This window comes from Bombyx mandarina, chromosome 26 (genome assembly GCF_030267445.1).
Source record: "Bombyx mandarina strain Sakado chromosome 26, ASM3026744v2".
Taxonomy (NCBI): domain Eukaryota; kingdom Metazoa; phylum Arthropoda; class Insecta; order Lepidoptera; family Bombycidae; genus Bombyx; species Bombyx mandarina.
Window position 1 is genome coordinate 4597150 of NC_143232.1, and position 19471 is coordinate 4616620.

At 43.6% G+C, this 19471-nt stretch overlaps 1 protein-coding gene across 1 annotated transcript in view; it reads right to left on the bottom strand.

The window, feature by feature from the left end:
- The window catches only part of LOC114248101 (uncharacterized), a 101008-nt gene that overhangs the window by 23054 nt on the left and 58483 nt on the right, over positions 1-19471 (bottom strand). The window contains exon 2 of the mRNA XM_028181223.2: positions 4475-4651. Within this exon, the coding sequence (XP_028037024.2) occupies positions 4475-4648 (174 nt within the window). The 5' untranslated portion in view covers positions 4649-4651. The remainder of the gene's footprint in view (positions 1-4474; positions 4652-19471) is intronic.

Sequence of the window (19471 nt, forward strand, 5' to 3'; positions counted from 1 at the left end):
CTATATTAATCCCTGTCTTTTTTTATGTTAATACATACCTACCTCATATTTCTGACCTACCTCTTTGCCAACACCATTAAATATTCCCGACCACACTAAAGAAAATTGTATTTGGAGACCTCTCGGAGTATTTATGTCTGTCCAGAGAGCGATGAATTCAAAATATCATGTTAAAATGCATGCCATTTGATGTTTGCCTTTTTAGCTGAAAGCTTTTAGGCGGTAAAATTTTTAAAGATTAATCTTTTTTTGTCTTTTTTGTGCTTACTGGAAATAATTCTAAACTACGGGAAAGTTGGAACGCGGGTCTAGTTTTTTTTTAATCATTTCGAAAATTTTAATCGAAATAGATACAATATCATTGAATACTAACAGTTTTCTAAGCTATTGCATAGCTTTTATCGCGGGCCTTGAGCGCGGTGACCGAATCATGAAATTCCGTAACGAAAAAAACCTAACACCCCTCACTCCGCCTACCATGTAGCTCGCGTTCAACACACTCACACGTTGCACTTGTGTAGTGTTTGTGAATAAGCGCGTGGCGTAACGTCACACTGCATGCGCATCATGAAAAGTCTGCCCATCTCTCTCTCGCGCGGTCTAGCTTATGAGTGTGAAGGGGACAGTTAAGGTTTTGCTTTTATTAATGTTGAATATAGCGTGGTCTTGTTCTATTATTGTTTTAATATTAAATTATCATTGTCTAATTATAATTGCATAAGTTGATAAAAAATGCTATGCAATAGCTTTACCGCGGCAGCTCCCGAGTGCCACACGTTTTTTTTTAAGCATTGAGACGTACTCACGGCTTCTTTGATTTCCGTAGCCCATAGACATATCTACGTAAAAGTCGCCACCTACCTTGACATTTAAGATCACGTAATTTAAGATCAAGCAAGCGTAATACTTACAAACATTTTAAGAAACAAACTGTAACACGAATACTGTTTATTCAAACTCTTTTTTTCTGCGCTTCCTGTGCTAAAGCTTTCAACCCATTGTATTTCAATATTTTTTTGTGACCATTTAAAAATTCTATTGATACTCTCTAAACGAAAAGGATTGTGAATGGTCAGTAAGCAACTCTTAAGTAGTACCATAAATATGGCACCTTTATCCCGAATACGACTTTTGATGCATATGCTAAGATGACCAGCGATGGCATAGCCTTAAATATTCAGATTAGTTTCAGATTAGTGGGTCTCAAAGGACATGTTAACCCTAACCCAAATAAATGAGAACTGACACCAAAAGTATTTAAAACTTGTCAATTATCTTATATCCTACAAAAAATAGAACATTTTTCGTTGGGTTTGACTCTCCGAAAATGCTAACACAAATCGTCTTCTCGCATTAAAACTGTATAATCTCAAAATTCACTAAATTTTACAGGAGAGTGTTTTAAAGGTTTAACATATGATATTTTTAATATTAATAATCTTTGCAACATTATTTTTTTTGTTTTTACCAGTTACATTATCTGTCTTTTAAAGTAAGATAAAATTATGTATTGATTTTGTTAATAGTACCTAGTAAACTATGCTCTTTTGACAGTATTTATGAGAAAAATACTGGTGATACCAAATGATTTGGCATATTAACTCAATTTCGAATATTTTTGGAAATTGTACACTTTTAATGCGAAAAGACGAAATGGTAGCAGTGATTTTTTTTATCTTTATTTAATGGAGAACGTGTTTTACAAAATATTAATATTGTGCATTCTTTATATATATGACAATTTAAAGTACTTATTTTTAATACGATAAGTATTTCATATTTACTATTTCAAAGTCATCGTCAGAGCGAAAAAGGATTGACTAAAATGAATTCCACAAAAAACCAAAGAGAAATTAACACAAATATCAATTTGAATGAGCTCCTAAAACCCCGAGGCGAACCCATCTATATATAGTAAATACATAGTAATCTGTGGCCCGAATGCGGCCCTAAAATGTTTGAATAGAAAGCCCTTAGGGAAGCCTGTTGTAGACATTGTACAAATTTGTATTATAAATTAATAAAAAAATGTATAATGATTTGTATTTTAAGAATTTATATGTTTAATTTTTCATAAGAATTTTACATTGTTCAGTAGATTCAAAATTTTATATTTTTATTTTATTTTGTAGCTGAAAATACTTGATTAAATAACAAAAAAACCGACTGAAGACCATTGATTACAGTTAAATTTATACTTACCCCAAAAGACGCACAATACGAAGACATATTGTATATTTACGTAAGACTAATTGATATTCCAATTTAAAGCTCCTAATACGCTATTAGATTGCACAGACGCCAATCTTTCGAAATACTACTGCACAACGCTTTACAAAAGAATTTCTAAGAGCATTTAATTTGGATCAAGACTCTGCTGAAGTCAGCTCAGATATCTGCTCAGTGTCGCATTGCACGTTTCCGAATCAAGAAACACCTTACCACGATAAATTTAGCTACAAATCCTTCCTCCAGGCTCTCCATGGGGAAGGCAGAAGCAAATCCAACACGTAAATTGAAAGTGTGATGTTCTATCTAGCCGACGTTTTAAACGGCTACTCTAATCAACAATTCTGCCATATACTAAGCCTTAATATTGTCCCAAAATTCATGCCAATTGTACTCAAGGAAGAAAATTAGAGGCTCGGAACAATAACACACCTTACACAAAATATATTTAGGGGTCCAAATGCTAAGCCGATTGTTGGCCCAGTGTCGCGGCCAAAAGGTCAGATATAAGAGCCTATAGATATCGTATGAATATGGTGGCATACATTGGGACATAAAAGGACAGTCACTGTAAGACTGCCTCGTGGAAATGATAGAGAGAAAAATGGTACCTAACCGTGCGGGCACACTATAAACTCTACTATCACTAAGTACAAGTATCAGTAACAGATAAGTAACAATGATTATTTGCACATAAACTTAATACCTCTATATTATTGTTATATATTCTACAATTGAAAATTAATGAAGTATTCATGATTTAAATACTTTAAAGAAATAATGAATAATTAAATGAGATTCAAGATAACGTTTCAAGGACTGAGCAAACCCTACGGCGTAGCAAGTCGTAACAGCTGCGTAGCGGGCGTGCTACGATTGGCATTTCGGTACTGCAAATTACCCAATATCAGTGGGTCAGGATTCCATGAGAGTTTTGCCATTTTGAAAACGTAATCTCGTTGATTTTTTTATTTTATTTTTATTGTCCTTGTGGGCAGACGAGCATACGGCCCACCTGATGGTGAGTGGTTACCGTCGCCCATGGACTTCAGCAATGCCAGGGGCAGAGCCAAGCCGCTGCCTACCGCTTAATACACTCCACTCCACAAGCCTCGTTTGAAGAAGGATATGTCATAGCGCTCGGGAAACACCTATACACAAGTTGCTATACAAATTACGATGAAATATTGTAGTGCGTGCAAACTTTTTTTAAATTGACTGTATATTTTTGCACGGAAATACTCGTGCTTATGGATGAGAGTTTACTACAAACAAGCAAATTAACTGAAATAAAAATTTGCTTAATAAAATTATGTAGTCTAGAGAGAGAGAGCGGAAGAGGGAGAGAGAGAGAGAGAGAGAGCGGAAGAGGGAGAGAGAGAGAGAGAGAGCGGCAGAGGGAGAGAGAGAGTGAGAGAGAGTATTCGTTATTTTACACATTGCTTAATACATATAGGTATAATACACATTGTATAATAAATAAACAATGCAAAACATTAAATACAAAATAGTACAATTGGCGGTCTTATCGCTAAAAACAAATTGAATGTGAGAATAAGCTGCAATGACTTTACTAGTGAACGTGGAGTAGTCTTTGGTAATGGTGAACACTTCTATAGCTACGTATTTTCTTGAAACCACGTCATATAATGAAACCATGGTGTCAATAAGCCTTACTTTTTAAGATTTTTAATACCGCCCTAATAGGCAGACGAGCACATGGCCCATTGCGAAGTCGTCGTGGCCTAAAAGTTAAGACGTCCGATGCATACGTGTTGAGCGATGCACCGGTGTTCGAATCTCAGGCGGGTACCAATTTTTCTAATGAAATACGTACTCAACAAATGTTCACGATTGACTTCCATGGTGAAGGAATAGCATCGTGCAATAAAAATCACACCCGCAAAATTATAATTTGCGTAATTACTGGTGGTAGGACCTCTTGTGAGTGTGCACGGGTAGGTACCACCGCCCTGCCTATTTCAACCGTGACGCAGTAATGCGTTTCGGTTTGAAGGGTGGGGCAGTCGTTGTAACTATACTGGTGGCGCATTTACGTTGTGGATGTTTATGGGCTCCAGTAACCACTTAACATCAGGTGGGCTGTGAGCTCGTTCACCCATCTAAGCAATAAAAATAAAAACCTGATGGTAAATGGTTACCGTCGCTCATCTAAGTCACAATGCTAGAGACAGAGCCAAACCGCTAACCACCCTTAAAGGGTTATATATTCCCATGTACTTACAATGCAGAACTTGGAGTCTTTAGGGCATTCATCCAATCTAGCAGCACTTCGATTGCTGCATGGAGTGATGGAGCCCACCCCGTCGCTGTACTGTCCGCACTTCCAGCATCTTATGGATGAAGCGGCCACGGCAAGCGACACGACGACCAGCGCTGTTGCAAGTCTGCTCGACATTTTCTGGGAATAAAACGCAGCTTATGAAGCTTCCGGGAACAAAATGCAGTTTATGTAACTTCTGGGAACAAAACGCAGCTTATGTAACTTCTGGGAACCAAACGCAGTTTATGTAACTATCAATAGACAACTATTTTTACTGGTGGTAGGACCTCTTGTGAGTCCGCACGGGTAGGTACCACCGCCCTGCCTATTTCTGCAGTGAAGCAGTAATGCGTTATCACCGATATCAACAGAGAGCTTCGTTCGTTTGTTTGTTTGACCGCTCGAGCCGTAATGTTTTGTGCGACCATAGTCACTCGTATTTATAGTAGAAAGTTTTATAGTATAGTAGTATAGTATAGTTTTTAGTTTAGTAGTAGTTTTTAGTAGAGTAGAAAGCGTTTCGGCTTGAAGGGTGGGGTAGCCGTTGTAACTATACTGAGACCATAAAACTCATATCTCAGGGTGGGTGGCGGCATTTACGTTGTAGATGTCTATGAGCTCCAGTAACCACTTAACAACAGGTGGGTTGTGAGCTCGTCCACCCATCTTAGCAATAAAAAAAAGCAAACGGATTACTGGAACCCACAGATGTAGCATGGTGAATATTGTCACTTATATAAGATCAAAATCACTTGTGAAGTTTTTATACTGGTGAAACCCTGCCTATTTTTACCGTGAATCAGTAATGCGATTCGGTTTCAAGGATACGACAGCATTAGTACTGAAAACTGAGACCTTAGAACTCGTGTCTCAAGGTGGGTGGCGGCATTTATGTTGTTAATGTCTATGGGCTCCAGTGACCACTTAAAAGGCGGGAACGTGAGCTCGTCGACGTATCCTAGGAAAATATTATAATAATCGGATACAAATAGTCGCCAGTTAATAATAAATAGTATTGTATAGTTTTTATAATTTGATCTACAAATCTTTAACTTGTCGAATGTTGATTAGTTTTAAAGAAAATCTCAAGTATCATTTTAAACTGATCATCCGAAAAGTCTACGCTAAGCTCTAACACAAAATTCAATCAGCTCTACTTAAAATGATAATCATGATTATGGAAACTAATATTTTTTCTGTTACGTAAAATCTTACGATTTTATTGTCAGTGTATTATTTCCGAATGTTTTATGGTATTCGTGTTCACGGTCGACTAAAATACCCTTGACTGTAAAAAAATAAAAATACACAGGTACCAAAAACCGGACTACAAGAATAAATTTTATCTGATTACCTAAGATACGGTCAAGCCTAATTACAAGTAGAGTAAGAGCCTAATTACAACAACCAAAAGGCAAGGTCTCAATCAAAAAAATCGGGTGGGTCCCCCACCACCCTGCCTATTCGGGTAGGTACCACCACCCTGCCTCTTCGGGTAGGTACCACCACCCTGCCTATTTCTGCCATGAAGCAGTAATGCGTTTCGGTTTGAAGGGCGGGGCAGCCGTTGTAACTATACTGAAATCTTAGAACTTATATCTCAAGGTGGGTGGCGCATTTACGTTGTAGATGTCTATGGGATCCAGTAACCACTTAACACCGGGTGGGCTGTGAGCTCGCCCACCCATCTAAGACAGAAAAAAAAAGCAACATTAAAATAAAATTAAACTGAAATTTTATCTCTAGTCAAATCTTTAATCAAAACATCATCATTTGAGTCGTCTATTATCAAAGGTGGCAATCTGTGGATTTGGACAAAAAAATGTTATTGATATGTCAATACAGATTGATTTGAATATAATCGTCTCCTTCAAAGAATACGGTTCAAAACCTGCATTAAATAAAGGTTAATACTTAACCTGTTATTTATCTAAGATGTCGTTCAGAAGAGTTCTGTGACTGCCAATGGAATACAAAGTCAATAATTCGTTTTTCTGATTTACCGATAATTGTCCGAAAGTCACATTGCCGGCTTTGATGATAGTCGACTCATTTCTCACTCACCAAAACGCGCTAATTTCGAAAAATAAATAAAACAAGCAAATCACATTTGCAGGTATATCACGCACCCCGTCACACAGAACGCAATATGAATTATGAACGCGGTCAGGTCACAGAGGGATTTATGTTCCCATCGGATTCCTGATTCGGATAAAAATAACATTAAAACGGATTCGAAGATTAATATACGCGGAATCGCAATCACGGTGGGTTTTGCATATCCCTCTACATATATCTATCCTAATATCAAGATACGAAGATTTAAATGCAATCGCTATATTAATATAAACACTCTTTTCTTTACTCATCGTTCCATAAGTTTTTTTTATTGCTTAGATGGGTGGACGAGCTTACAGCCCATCTGGTTATTGGTTAAGTGGTTATTGGAGCCCATAGACATCTAAAACATAAATACGCCACCCACCTTGAGATACGAGTTCCAAGGTCTCAGTATAGTTACAACGGCTGCCCTACCTTTTCAAACCGAAACGCATTACTGCTTCACGGCAGAAATAGGTAGGGTGGTGGTCCCTACCCGTGCGGACTCACAACCACCAGTAAGTCACATACGTCTTCTCACAGTCTTTCACATAACTCTCTTTAAGCGATGTTGAAGCTGCTATGACTATGATTCGGCAGAAAACTTTCTTATTATAATGCATTAGTATTTTCCATACCAGTTGTATTACCTACCAAGTCCATTTATTTATTGTGTATTCTGTTTAAATTCATCGAAAATGTATAAGAATTTACGTTGTAGATGTCTATGGGCTCCCGTAACAACTTAACACCAAGTGGGCTAAGTGCTCGTCGTCCCATATAAGCAGTAAAAAGATATCGGTGTAATTTAATTATTACGAGTATATGTTTAACTACACAATTAGACTACAGATGCTATAAATTAGTACTAAATACACACCCACTACTATAGCCTTTAATGTATGTATTAACATTGTTCTTGGCATGGAGGACAGCTGCATTTAAATGACTATCCATTTGCTAATATAAATCCAGATCTAAGGTAAAAATGGTCCTAGGATGAATATCGACACAACTAAGTCATGACTACCATCAGTTTCAATGCGCGATGGTGGTTTATATCATTATTAATGATCCTACTGAAAAATCTGCGATGTTAATAATACCTCTATGGTGTTTCCCTAGCGCTATGATATGTCCTTCTTCAAACGAGACTAGTGGAGAATACTCAGCAGTAGGCAGCGACTTGGCTGTGCTCCTGGCATTGCTGACCTCCATGAGTGAAGGTTATTACTCACCATCAGATGGGCCGTATGCTCATCTGCCCGCAAGATCAATTTTTCATCATCAAAAATCACATATTCAATTAAATACTATCACTTTCAACCTTTGGATACTAAAAGAACCATTGCCAATTCCAATATTGTTTCACTTTTGCTCATACCGTTTCAGATCGCAAGCGTAATCACCGATAAAAATGTGGATCACGAAATGATAATCAAGAGTAAGTTTTATGACCAGCCGTGTGTGGACTATGTACCTTGGTACACGATTAACTGGGCAGTAGAGACGCCGAATTTTATGGCCGGTTTTAAAATTTATTAGATGACTCTTTTTAGGTGGAGTCAAAATGGCTACGTTATTAATGAAGCTTTAGGGTAGTTTATAGCTTTTCTTGCAAGTTCGGGGTTTTACGAGATGGTCCCGAATTGAATTTTTCATTAAACTTTATCATATTTTTGCTCTGAAAGCAAATAAAAAGTTGTTTTCTAATGTGATAAAAAATATATATATTTGGAAATTCGCATTACAGCAAAAAGGGATTTGACATAATGGATTATTTTTTAAAGCCTAAACGCTATATCTTCGTTCAAATTAGAACTGGTTCGTCGTAAAAATTGGGAGCATAGACGTACCTACCGACTGGATATATAATGCCCACTACAGTCATTAAATATTGGTTAAAAATTAATGTGATAGGCAAACATACTATCTAATGTCCTAATCGAGGTAGGTTAAGATTTAATATTGTAAAAATCAATGATAATAAGCCTGGATATATAATGCCCACTACAGTCATTAAATATTGGTTAAAAATTTATGTGATGGGCAAACATACTTACTAATGGCCTAATCGAGGTAGCTTAAGATACAATATTGTAAAAATCAAAGATGATAAACCAAACGAAAAGCCGAAACACTGCTTCTAATGCTCCACGCAAAGTGAAAGAAAGTCATAAACTACCCAAATTTTTGGTAAAATACTTAGCTAAATTGTAGCTCCATTGGTGGTGGAGAGGATTTTTTTAAACAGGCAATTTTAAGTGTATTGAGTAGAAGCCTATGTACATCAAAAAGTGGTCTCACCATATTTTTTCATTTGTCATACGAAATCCCCGTTGTTGCAACTGCAGACTAATTTGAGTTAGCTTTTACGCTATTATTAAATTTATATTAATATAATATTATTATTAATATAATATAATAAATATGAATATTAAAAAACTCGCATTAAGCACACTGAGGAAATGTGTAGAGTATGTGGAGCTGCTGAAAGCAGTGGGGGGTTTTGACTTTCTTGCACTCTCGTCTGATCGCCAGAGTTCTGCTCGAAACAGAGCCCCGAAGAAGCATGACTGTTAGCCGTGATCAATACTTTTTTTTTATTGCTGAGATGGGTGGATGAACTCACAGCCCACCTGCTGTTAAGTGGTTACTGGAGCCCACAGATACCTACAACGTGAATGCGCCACCCTCTTTGAGATATAAGTCCTAAGGTCTCAGTATAATTACAACGGCTGTCCTAACCTTCAAACGGAAACGCATTATTGCTTCACGGCAGAAATAGGCGGGGTGGTGATACCTATCCCTGCGGACTCATAAGAGGTTCTACCACCAGTAATTACGCAAATTATAGTTTTGCAGGTTTGATTTTTATTACACGATGCTATTCCTTCACCGTGGAAGTCAATCGTGAACATTTGTTGAGTACGTATTTCATTAGAAAAATTGGTACCCGCCTGCGGGATTCGAACACCGGTGCATCGCTCAATACGAATGCACCGGACGTCTTATCTTTTAGGCCACGATGACTTCAGAAGTGTTAACGTCACTACCTACAACTAACAGAAACTACAATCCGAATTCAACTGCAACGTCAAATATGAAATTACGGAACGTATTTCGAAAGCAAACTATTCACATTTCGTTGTGAATTTTTTTAATTACAGCCCTACTGGCGGCAGGTAGAGCGAAGTCAAGTGCGCGCTAACAATGCGCCCGCCACAATGAACTCTACATAGAGACAGTGTTCCCACGTGTGGAAAGGAGGCTGGATCATAGGTTCGTTCGTCTTGAGATTCTTGCGTTGAGAATTTTGCAAATGTTTTCTTACGTGCAAAATTCAAATATTCTTTCAGTACACAAAACACGTAATGTACTTTAAAAAACATATGTTCTAATAATAAACATCCCAGGGATCTAGTGATAAGCATTTAAAAATACCCATCAAATTTAATTATGAACAATCACTATCGCTTTAACAGCCGTCTGGTGTAGTGGTAAGTGACATGGTCACTACACAAGGGGGTCGCGGGTTCGAATCCCGCCAAGGGAAGATATTTGTATGATAAATATAAATGTCTTTCCCAGGGTTATGGATGTATATTAAATATATGTATGTGTATAATAAAAATCTTATATTTATATCCGTTATCTGGTACCTGTAACACAAGTTCTTTACGAACTTATCACGGGACCAGTTAACGTGGCGTGTAAAAAAAAAACAAAAAACATGTTGTGGTTTAAATAATCGCTCAGTTAGATAATCCATGCCAAACTCTTGTTAAAATACTATATATACTTGCGCGTACTTTTTCTATCTTATTTTCCCCGTTATTAACGGAAAGTCGGCTCACAGCTCATCTGGTAATAATTTTACCACAATCGATAGACATCACAAAAAGATAATTGTCGCCACACACCCTAAGACATGTTTTAGTCTCAGATGTATTATCATATTAGATCATATAATATACTTGTGTAAATAATATAGTATATACTCCTTTAGCGTGGGAGTCGTTCAGAACACACATTAAACACGTGTATCGTCTAGCGTGATTGGCATTTTACCATTTATACAAAACTTCTGATCCCTTAGTTAGTAGAATATTACTTCATCATAAACTCTGACTCCGAAAAACTGTTAAGTGTAGGGCAAGGCATCCACAGAACTGCAGTCAGATCCAACAAAAGACTGCAACTCTGTTCATTGTCTTTCAAATTAAGAGATCTGAAAATTAACATTTATTAGAGATCCCGGGAAAAGGCTCCGGGAGGGAGCGGCTATGGTTAGGACAAAGTTAATCCCCACCATGTCGCGCAGCTGGACTCTATGGAGAGTCGCATTCTGAGGAACTCCCCCGTCTTGCAAGAGGGGACTCCCTTGTCGCCGATGCCTGCGCTGGCACACTCTGGGCCTCCCGCGAGGAAGATGGATACCAGCGTGCCCTCACGACCCGTGATGAGTGTGGCGGCGCCCATGCCAGCGCCTACTTCTGTGGCCCCTGTTCCACGAGTGCCTACTCCCGCGCTCCCTCACCCCCCGCGGAGGGTTGAGTTGAGGCCTGCGCCGCCTCCCCAAATATCGGCCACCCCTGCATCCGTACAAAGAGGAAGGTTAAGGCCTGCGCCAGCGCAGGCTGAAGACATCCGTTCGCCACTGGCGAGGATGATAGACGAGTGGCCGGCGCTGCCGCGGCCCAGGCCTGCAGAGCCGCCAAGCAGAGAGGAAATGGCGGCCTGCATCTCGCGGGCGGTGGCGGTTGAGGTCCGCAAACACTTTGCCGGCCTCGAGGAGATGCTCCGCTCCTCGATTGGTTCCGGAGATGGCGTTCCGGCACCAACAGCCGCGACCGCTTTACGGGATCAGGCCGCCCAGCCGACTTCCACTCCTGCCCCATCCGCAAGGGTGGCACGACGTGGAGGCCGGAATATCAGAGGTGCGGGTGCCCAGAATCCCGGCCCGCGATCCCAACCACAGCCTCGCCCCTTTCCTCCGCCCCCGTTAAGCATGGACGAGGGCTGGACAGAAGTGGTGAAGCGGGGCACCACAGCACGGCGACAGATAGCAGCTCTGGCAGCTCCCCGAGGGGGTCGAGCGCCGACCGCTACATCCCGAAACACAGCGCTGGCGGCCGTGACTGCTCCCCGCGAGTGTCGAGCACCGGCCGCTGGCAAAAAGAAAAACAAAAGGAAGAAGCCGCGCGCAGCGGGGTCGGCTGCCGTGGTAGTGACTTTGCTGCCGGCCGCTGCCGAAAAGGGCCTCACCTATAATGAGGTGATGGCCCGGGCGCGTGCAGCTGTAAACTTGACCGAAATCGGGGCAGAGGAAGGTCTACGTTTCCGGCAGACCGCCAATGGGGCGAAAATGCTGGAGTGTCCCGGTGCCGATAGTTCTGGCATCGCGGACAAACTAGTGGCGACGCTCCGCGTGGCATTGCCGGAGGAAGAGGTGCGCGTGCACAGGCCGGTGAGGATGGCCGAGATTAGGATCACCGGCCTGGACGACTGTGCCACCAAGGATCGGCCGGGCGCAGGGCAAACCACCGGGCGGGAGGCAAGGCGTGTTTCCCGTCCGGTAACAACACCGAACGAAACCGGCGCCGGAGATTAAAGCGCCGGCAAAAGAGAAGGTTGGCCAGAGGAGCACTGGCCAATGCTGTAATCCCCGTTGTGGCGCCGGTGCCGGAGGGCGGGGGCAGCACTGAAAGGGAGGGGGCGATGGATGTGGTTCAACAGTAATGGACCGCACCTATCGCTTCCTCCAAGGAAACCTGAACCACTCCGCCAGAGCTCAGGACATGCTGTCTCAGAGCATGGCGGAGTGGTCCATAGATGTGACTGTGGTCGCCGAGCCGTACTTCGTTCCCCCGGCAAATGATTGCTGGTTTGGGGACGACGGCGGCCTGGCGGCCATAGTCATAAGAAGGGACGCGGCGATGGTGACCAGGGGCCAAGGGTTCGTCGCAGTGAAGCTGGAAGGGACCGTCGTGATCGGGGCATACTTCTCTCCGAACAGGCCTACCGTCGAGTTCGGGCATTTCCTGGGCGGGATCGGGGCGATTGCTCGCCGCCTCGCTCCTCGTCCAGTGATTCTCGCGGGGGACCTAAATGCGAAATCTGTCGCATGGGGCTCCCCCCGCTCGGACGCTCGTGGTAGGCTACTGGAGAGGTGGGCGAACGCGGCCGGCCTCTGTTTGTTGAATAGAGGGTCGGTTGCGACGTGCGTGCGGTGGCAAGGCGAGTCTATTGTGGACGTTACGTTCGCGAGCCCGGCCATCGCGCGCCGTATCCGCGACTGGAGGGTTTTGGAGGGGGCGGAGACACTGTCCGATCACCGATATATTCGGTTTGATCTCTCCGCCCGCTCCGCAGTCGCGGACGCCCACAGGGATTACCCACGTGGTGCGCCCCGGCCATTCCCCAGGTGGGCACTGAAGCGCCTGAATAAGGCGCTACTGATGGAAGCCTCTACGGTGGCGGCGTGGGCGCCCATGCGTCCACATCCGGTTGAGGTCGAGGGCGAAGCGGGGTGGTTCCGGGACACGATGCGTCGCATCTGCGACGTATCGATGCCCCGGATCAGCCCTCGGTCTCCCAATCGCCAGGCGTACTCGTGGTCGCCCGAAATCGCGCAACTCCGCGTGGAGTGCGTTCGGGCGAGGCGCGAGTGCGCTAGGCATCGCCGCCGTCGCCTGCCGCGTCGCAACGATCCGGTTGCGTTCGCGCTGGTGGAGGCCCGGCTGTACGGCGCATTTCGCGTCGCGCAGAGGGCTTTGCAGCTGGCCATCAGAAGAGCCAAGGATCAACACATGGAGGGTCTCTTGGAGACGCTCGATGGGGATCCGTGGGGGCGACCCTATCATATGATGCGCAATAAAATGCGCCCATGGGCCCCCCCAATCACGGAGCGTCTCCAGCCTCAGCAGCTGCGGGAAATCGTCTCGGCGCTGTTTCCGCAGGAGCGGGAGGGATTTGTCGCTCCCGCTATGGACCCCCCGTCAGAATACGACGGCGACGTCCCTGCTGAGGTGCCCCATATAACGGGGGCGGAGCTCCATGTGGCAGTGCGTAAAATGTGCGCGAAGAACACTGCACCCGGCCCGGACGGCGTCCATGGCCGGGTTTGGGCCTTGGCTCTTGGTGCCCTGGGGGACCGACTCTTGAGGCTTTACAACTCCTGCCTCGAGTCGGGACGGTTTCCTTCATCGTGGAGGACGGGCAGACTCGTGCTGTTGAGAAAGGAGGGGCGCCCGGCGGATACTGCCGCTGGGTACCGTCCCATCGTGTTGCTGGATGAGGTGGGCAAGCTGCTGGAACGCATTCTGGCAGCCCGCATTATCCAGCATCTGGTCATGGTGGGACCCGATCTGTCGGCGGAGCAGTATGGCTTCCGAGAGGGCCGCTCAACGGTAGACGCGATCCTTCGCGTGTGGTCCCTCTCGGATGAGGCCGTCTCCGGTGGTGGGGTGGCTTTGGCGGTGTCACTCGATATCGCCAATGCGTTCAACACCCTGTCCTGGTCCGTGATAGGGGGGGCGCTGGAACGACACGGAGTGCCCCCCTACCTTCGCCGGCTGGTGGGTTCCTACTTGGAAGACAGATCGGTCACGTGTACCGGACACGGTGGGATCGTGCACCGGTTCCCGGTCGTGCGCGGTGTTCCACAGGGGTCGGTGCTCGGCCCTCTTTTGTGGAATATCGGGTATGACTGGGTGCTGAGGGGTGCCCTCCTCCCGGGCCTGAGTGTAATCTGTTACGCAGACGACACGTTGGTCGTGGCCCGGGGGGGGAGTTTTGCTGAGTCTGCCCGTCTTGCTACGGCTGGGGTGGCGCATGTCGTCGGCAAAATCAGGAGATTGGGCCTCGACGTGGCGCTCAGTAAATCCGAGGCCATGTGGTTCCACAGGCCCCGGAGAGTGCCACCTGTCGATGCCCATATCGTGGTTGGAGGCGTCCGTATCGGGGTCAGGGTGCAGTTGAAGTACCTCAGCCTCATTCTGGACAGTCGTTGGACCTTCCGTGCTCACTTTCAGAATCTGGTCCCTCGTTTGTTGGGGGTGGCCGGCGCGTTAAGCCGGCTCCTTCCCAATGTCGGGGGGCCTGACCAGGTGACGCGCCGTCTCTATACAGGGGTGGTGCGATCAATGGCCCTATACGGGGCGCCCGTGTAGGGCCATTCCCTGGCCGTGGGGGTAGCGAAGCTGCTGCAACGGCCGCAACGCACCATCGCGGTCAGGGTCATCCGTGGTTATCGCACCATCTCTTTCGAGGCGGCGTGTGTACTGGCTGGGACGCCGCCTTGGGTCCTGGAGGCGGAGGCGCTCGCTGCTGACTATCAGTGGCGGGCTGACCTTCGTATCCGGGGCGTGGCACGTCCCAGCCCCAGTGTGGTCAGAGCGCGGAGGGCCCAATCTCGGCGGTCCGTGCTGGAGGCATGGTCCAGACGGCTGGCCGATCCTTCGGCTGGTCGTAGGACCGTCGAGGCGATTCGCCCGGTTCTTGTGAATTGGGTGAATCGTGACAGAGGACGCCTCACTTTCCGGCTCACGCAGGTGCTCACTGGGCATGGTTGCTTCGGTGAGTTCCTGCACCGGATCGGAGCCGAGCCGACGGCAGAGTGCCACCATTGTGGTTGCGGCTTGGACACGGCGGAGCACACGCTCGTCGCCTGCCCCGCATGGGAGGGGTGGCGCCGTGTCCTCGTCGCAAAAATAGGAAACGAATTGTCGTTGCCGAGTGTTGTGGCATCGATGCTCGGCGACGACGAGTCGTGGAAGGCGATGCTCGACTTCTGCGAGTGCACCATCTCGCAGAAGGAGGCGGCGGGGCGCGTGAGAGACACGCAAGCCCGCCGCCGTCGAGCGGGGGCCAGGGAGGCGGATCTCGCCCAAGCCCTGGCCCTCTAAGTGTTTCGGGTCCCCTTCATATGTCGGTCTGGGGACAGGCGAAGGGGGCCTAAGAAGACGACGTGCAAGCTGCTCTGCACGCGTTTTACGCAAGAGCATCCGGGTGATGGAAGGCCGGCTATCCTCGACCCACGCTGGTTCTGACCCAGCGGGGTATTCCGTAGGATAGACCATTGTAACCGGTGCCATCTAGGCGGGCTCCGGATAGCCTGCCGACCGAGAGGGCTGGTGGTCGTGGCGCCGACGACCGCCGGTCCGGCGTCCCGAGGGGGAGGGTGATGGGAGAGATGTGCTCCGCACTAAACGCTTCACTTTCCCAACTTTGCCTTTTCATGGGTTCTGTCTCATGCGAGCTTCGGACGCGGGTTGTTGAGCGACAGGAGGTTTTAGTCAGTTCGACTCCGACATGCCCCGCCTTCCATCCCCAGGGGAGGGCGGAAGTCCGGCGATTTCCTCCTGACCAAAAAAAAAACCCGCAGTAGTCGAAACTCGACTATAATTAATTAGAGTTGTAAGTTTGTACACTATTATGATTGTATTTTATACTTCTATAATCACAAATTTCGCTGAGGCTACTTTATAAAAAAATATTAATAAAGACAAACAATATTTAATCTATTCTCAATTTGACCACAGACGTCAAGAACAAAAGTTTGACAATAAATAGTATGCATGCGTGTGTCCGTCAAATACATGGTATGTCGTGTGTGTAATGTTTTCTTTATTGATTTAATGTATCTTTTAAGCATTATTTAAAAAAAAAATTAGCATTGTGCACTTCTTCTCTATATTCTCTATAAGTGTGGAAAAATTCATACTCCTCCGTCCACGCAATTTTCGTAAAAAGGGATACAAAGTTTTTGCTTCACGTATTAATAACATTTATATTTGACAGCCAAAATCACAACCACTGTACCTTGAGCTCCCAGTTGCTCATAAGAAACCGTGTTTACATGTTTGTTAACAATTGCAGAGCTTTCTTATAATAACTTAAACCGATATACGTAAAACACAAGACGGTATCTTAATGAAATTAACAAGGGTATTTTCCACCCTTTCCTTATTTAAAATTTTAATAAACTCCATATTTCGCTTACTCTCAGACTTTGTAAACAAGTAATAAATTATGTTCTCTGCTCGTGGCGATATAATGTTTGCTCAGCAACATTAGATTACGTGGTGTGTTTTCGTAACTTTTAACAAGACTTCGTATAGCAATGTTATTTGTAAGTATGGTATTTTGTTTGGTTAATAATAACGGCCGTCTGGTGTAGTGGTAAGTGACATGGTCACTACACAAGGGGGTCGCGGGTTCGAATCCCGCCAAGGGAAGATATTTGTATGATAAATATAAATGTCTTTTCCATGGTTATGGATGTATATTAAATATGTGTATGTGTATAATAAAAATCTTATATTTATTTCCGTTATCTGGTACCTGTAACACAAGTTCTTTACGAACTTATCACGGGACTAGTTAACGTGGCGTGACTGTTAGTAAATATTTATTATTTATTTATTTATTTATTTAATATAATGTATGTTCTAATACACTTATGGATGTTTTTGTATGTAACACCTTGAACGTTTTACGAACCACCGGTGGGCCTAAAGTGTTATACCATTCGGACCAAGCCAAAATCAAGGAATCAGTAATTTCTATCAACTTGAGATTTTCATTATCTATATAAATGTATTGATGTTCGTTAGTCTCGCTAAAACTCGAGAACGGCTGGACCGATTTGGCTAATTTTGGTCTTGAATTATTTGTCGAAGTCCAGAGAAGGTTTAAAATGTAGATAAATATGAAATTTCTCGGAATTAAATTAAGTTTAGGTCTTTTATTTATCGATTGATGCACCACGATACGGTAGGCAGCGGCTTGGCTCTACCCCTGGCATTGCTGAAGTCCATGGGCGACGGTAACCACTCACCATCAGGTGGGCCGTATGCCCGTCTGCCTACAAAGGCAATAAAAAAAAAAAAAAAAAAACTATGAAGTCTGTCGGGTCAGCTAGTAAAATTTATAAAATGCGATAATTTGCATGGAAGATAAAAATCAGCAAATTTTACCGTCTAGTTTTTAAGATTTTTTAAATGGCTTTAATCTTGATAAAAACTACAAGTTTCTATTACGTGTTAATAAAAAAAATTGCGTATGCATTATTATAAACTAAAATTATACTTTCAACTCGATGCGTCCCCAAGATAAGTATGCAAGTATTGTGATTTTTGTTTGGTCGAATCGATTTAGTGGCAAAAACTGAAAGTCTTCAAAAAAACTTCCAATTCAAATAAATAGTTCCGATTTTCGTGTTGCACTGTCTTCGATTTTTTTGCCGATGTAATCTCCCATCTTTCCACCAAAAGAGAGCCAAAGAGGGGTACGTCTGTATATCACATTCGCCTTATCATCGATAGATAACGCTTTGCAACTTTGTTTTTTATTCCATCATCATAGAAGCGATTTCAGATCACGCCACAAGTATCTATTTTAGTTTGAAATAAAATAAATCATTAATTGAAATAATCTTCTGAAGCCATTGTGGCCTAAAGGATAAGACGTTCGGTGCATTCGTATGCTGTGACGCATCGGCATTGCTGAAGTCCATGGGCGACGGTAACCACTTACCATCAGGTGGGCCGTAAGCTCGTCTGCCTACAAAGGCAATAAAAATAAAATAAAAAATATATATTTGAAGCGACCTGTGAATAGTGACTTAATGAGAAGAGGACTTTTCATCATTTAGTTGGTAACCAGTTAGACTACTGGATCACGAGATAGTATTATTATCAATTACTAGCTGACCCGGCAAACTTCGTAGTGCCTCAATCGATAAATAAAAGACCTAACCTTTTGTATAAAATAAACTTAAAACAAACAAAAGGAATCCGTTCGACGGGGGACACATCAAAGGAAAAACAAAATTGTTATTTTTATTTAATTCCGAGCATTTTCATATTTATCTACCTTTTAAACCTTCTCTGGACTTCCACAAATAATTCAAGACCAAAATTAGCCAAATCGGTCCAGCCGTTCTCGAGTTTTAGCGAGACTAACGAACAGCAATTCATTTTTATATACTTACTAGCTGACCCGGCAAACATTGTTTTGCCTTATATAAGATTTCTAGGGAATTTCTAGTGTAGAAAAAAAAACTAACTTATTGTAAGTGTGTAAGGATGTGGTAAATGTGTGAAAGAGGTATGTAGTGCTGTGAACGATGAGAGAATATATAATAAAAATAACAAAACCTCATTCAACCACATAATACCTCATTATAACAAAAAAAAAGTTCAAATAAAAATAAATATGTTAGGGGTGGACAACCCTAATCACTTAGGGGTATGAAAAATAGATAGTAGCCGATTCTCAGGCTTACTGAATATGCATAAAAAATTTCATGAGAATCGGTCAAGCGGTCTCGGAGGAGTATGGGAACGAACCTTGTGACACGAGAATTTTATATATTAGATATATAGATAGATGTGTTCGATTCACTATTAAAATGTTTTTTTTTCTCATAACTATTATGTATATATCTTGGAGCTACAAAATCTGAGAAGCCCCTAATTTGTGTGCTTCATAATGAACGCTGCCCGTACAAAACAAAGTTTTTCCGAAAAACAAATGCGAACAAGAAACTTTGTGGGACGCTCCGAGTGGTTTGACAAGCGCTGAGCGTGACTACGAGTTAGAGTGTGACAAATGTACGAATCACGTTAAAATTATGGACCCTATATAGCGGTTAAGTGCTCACTTTGACTTCTTCAAGCGAGATTCGGAACGTCTTCTTGTTGTATCGACACTATTTATTGTATTTACAAAGATAAAAAGGTCCGTAGGGTTATATCTTTTCGGTTTGCTGAAGATAAGTTACACGGTACAAAGGGTCCCGTTTATTCTATGATCGTTTGATCAGAAAAGGTTTTTGTTTGTTTTTTTTTT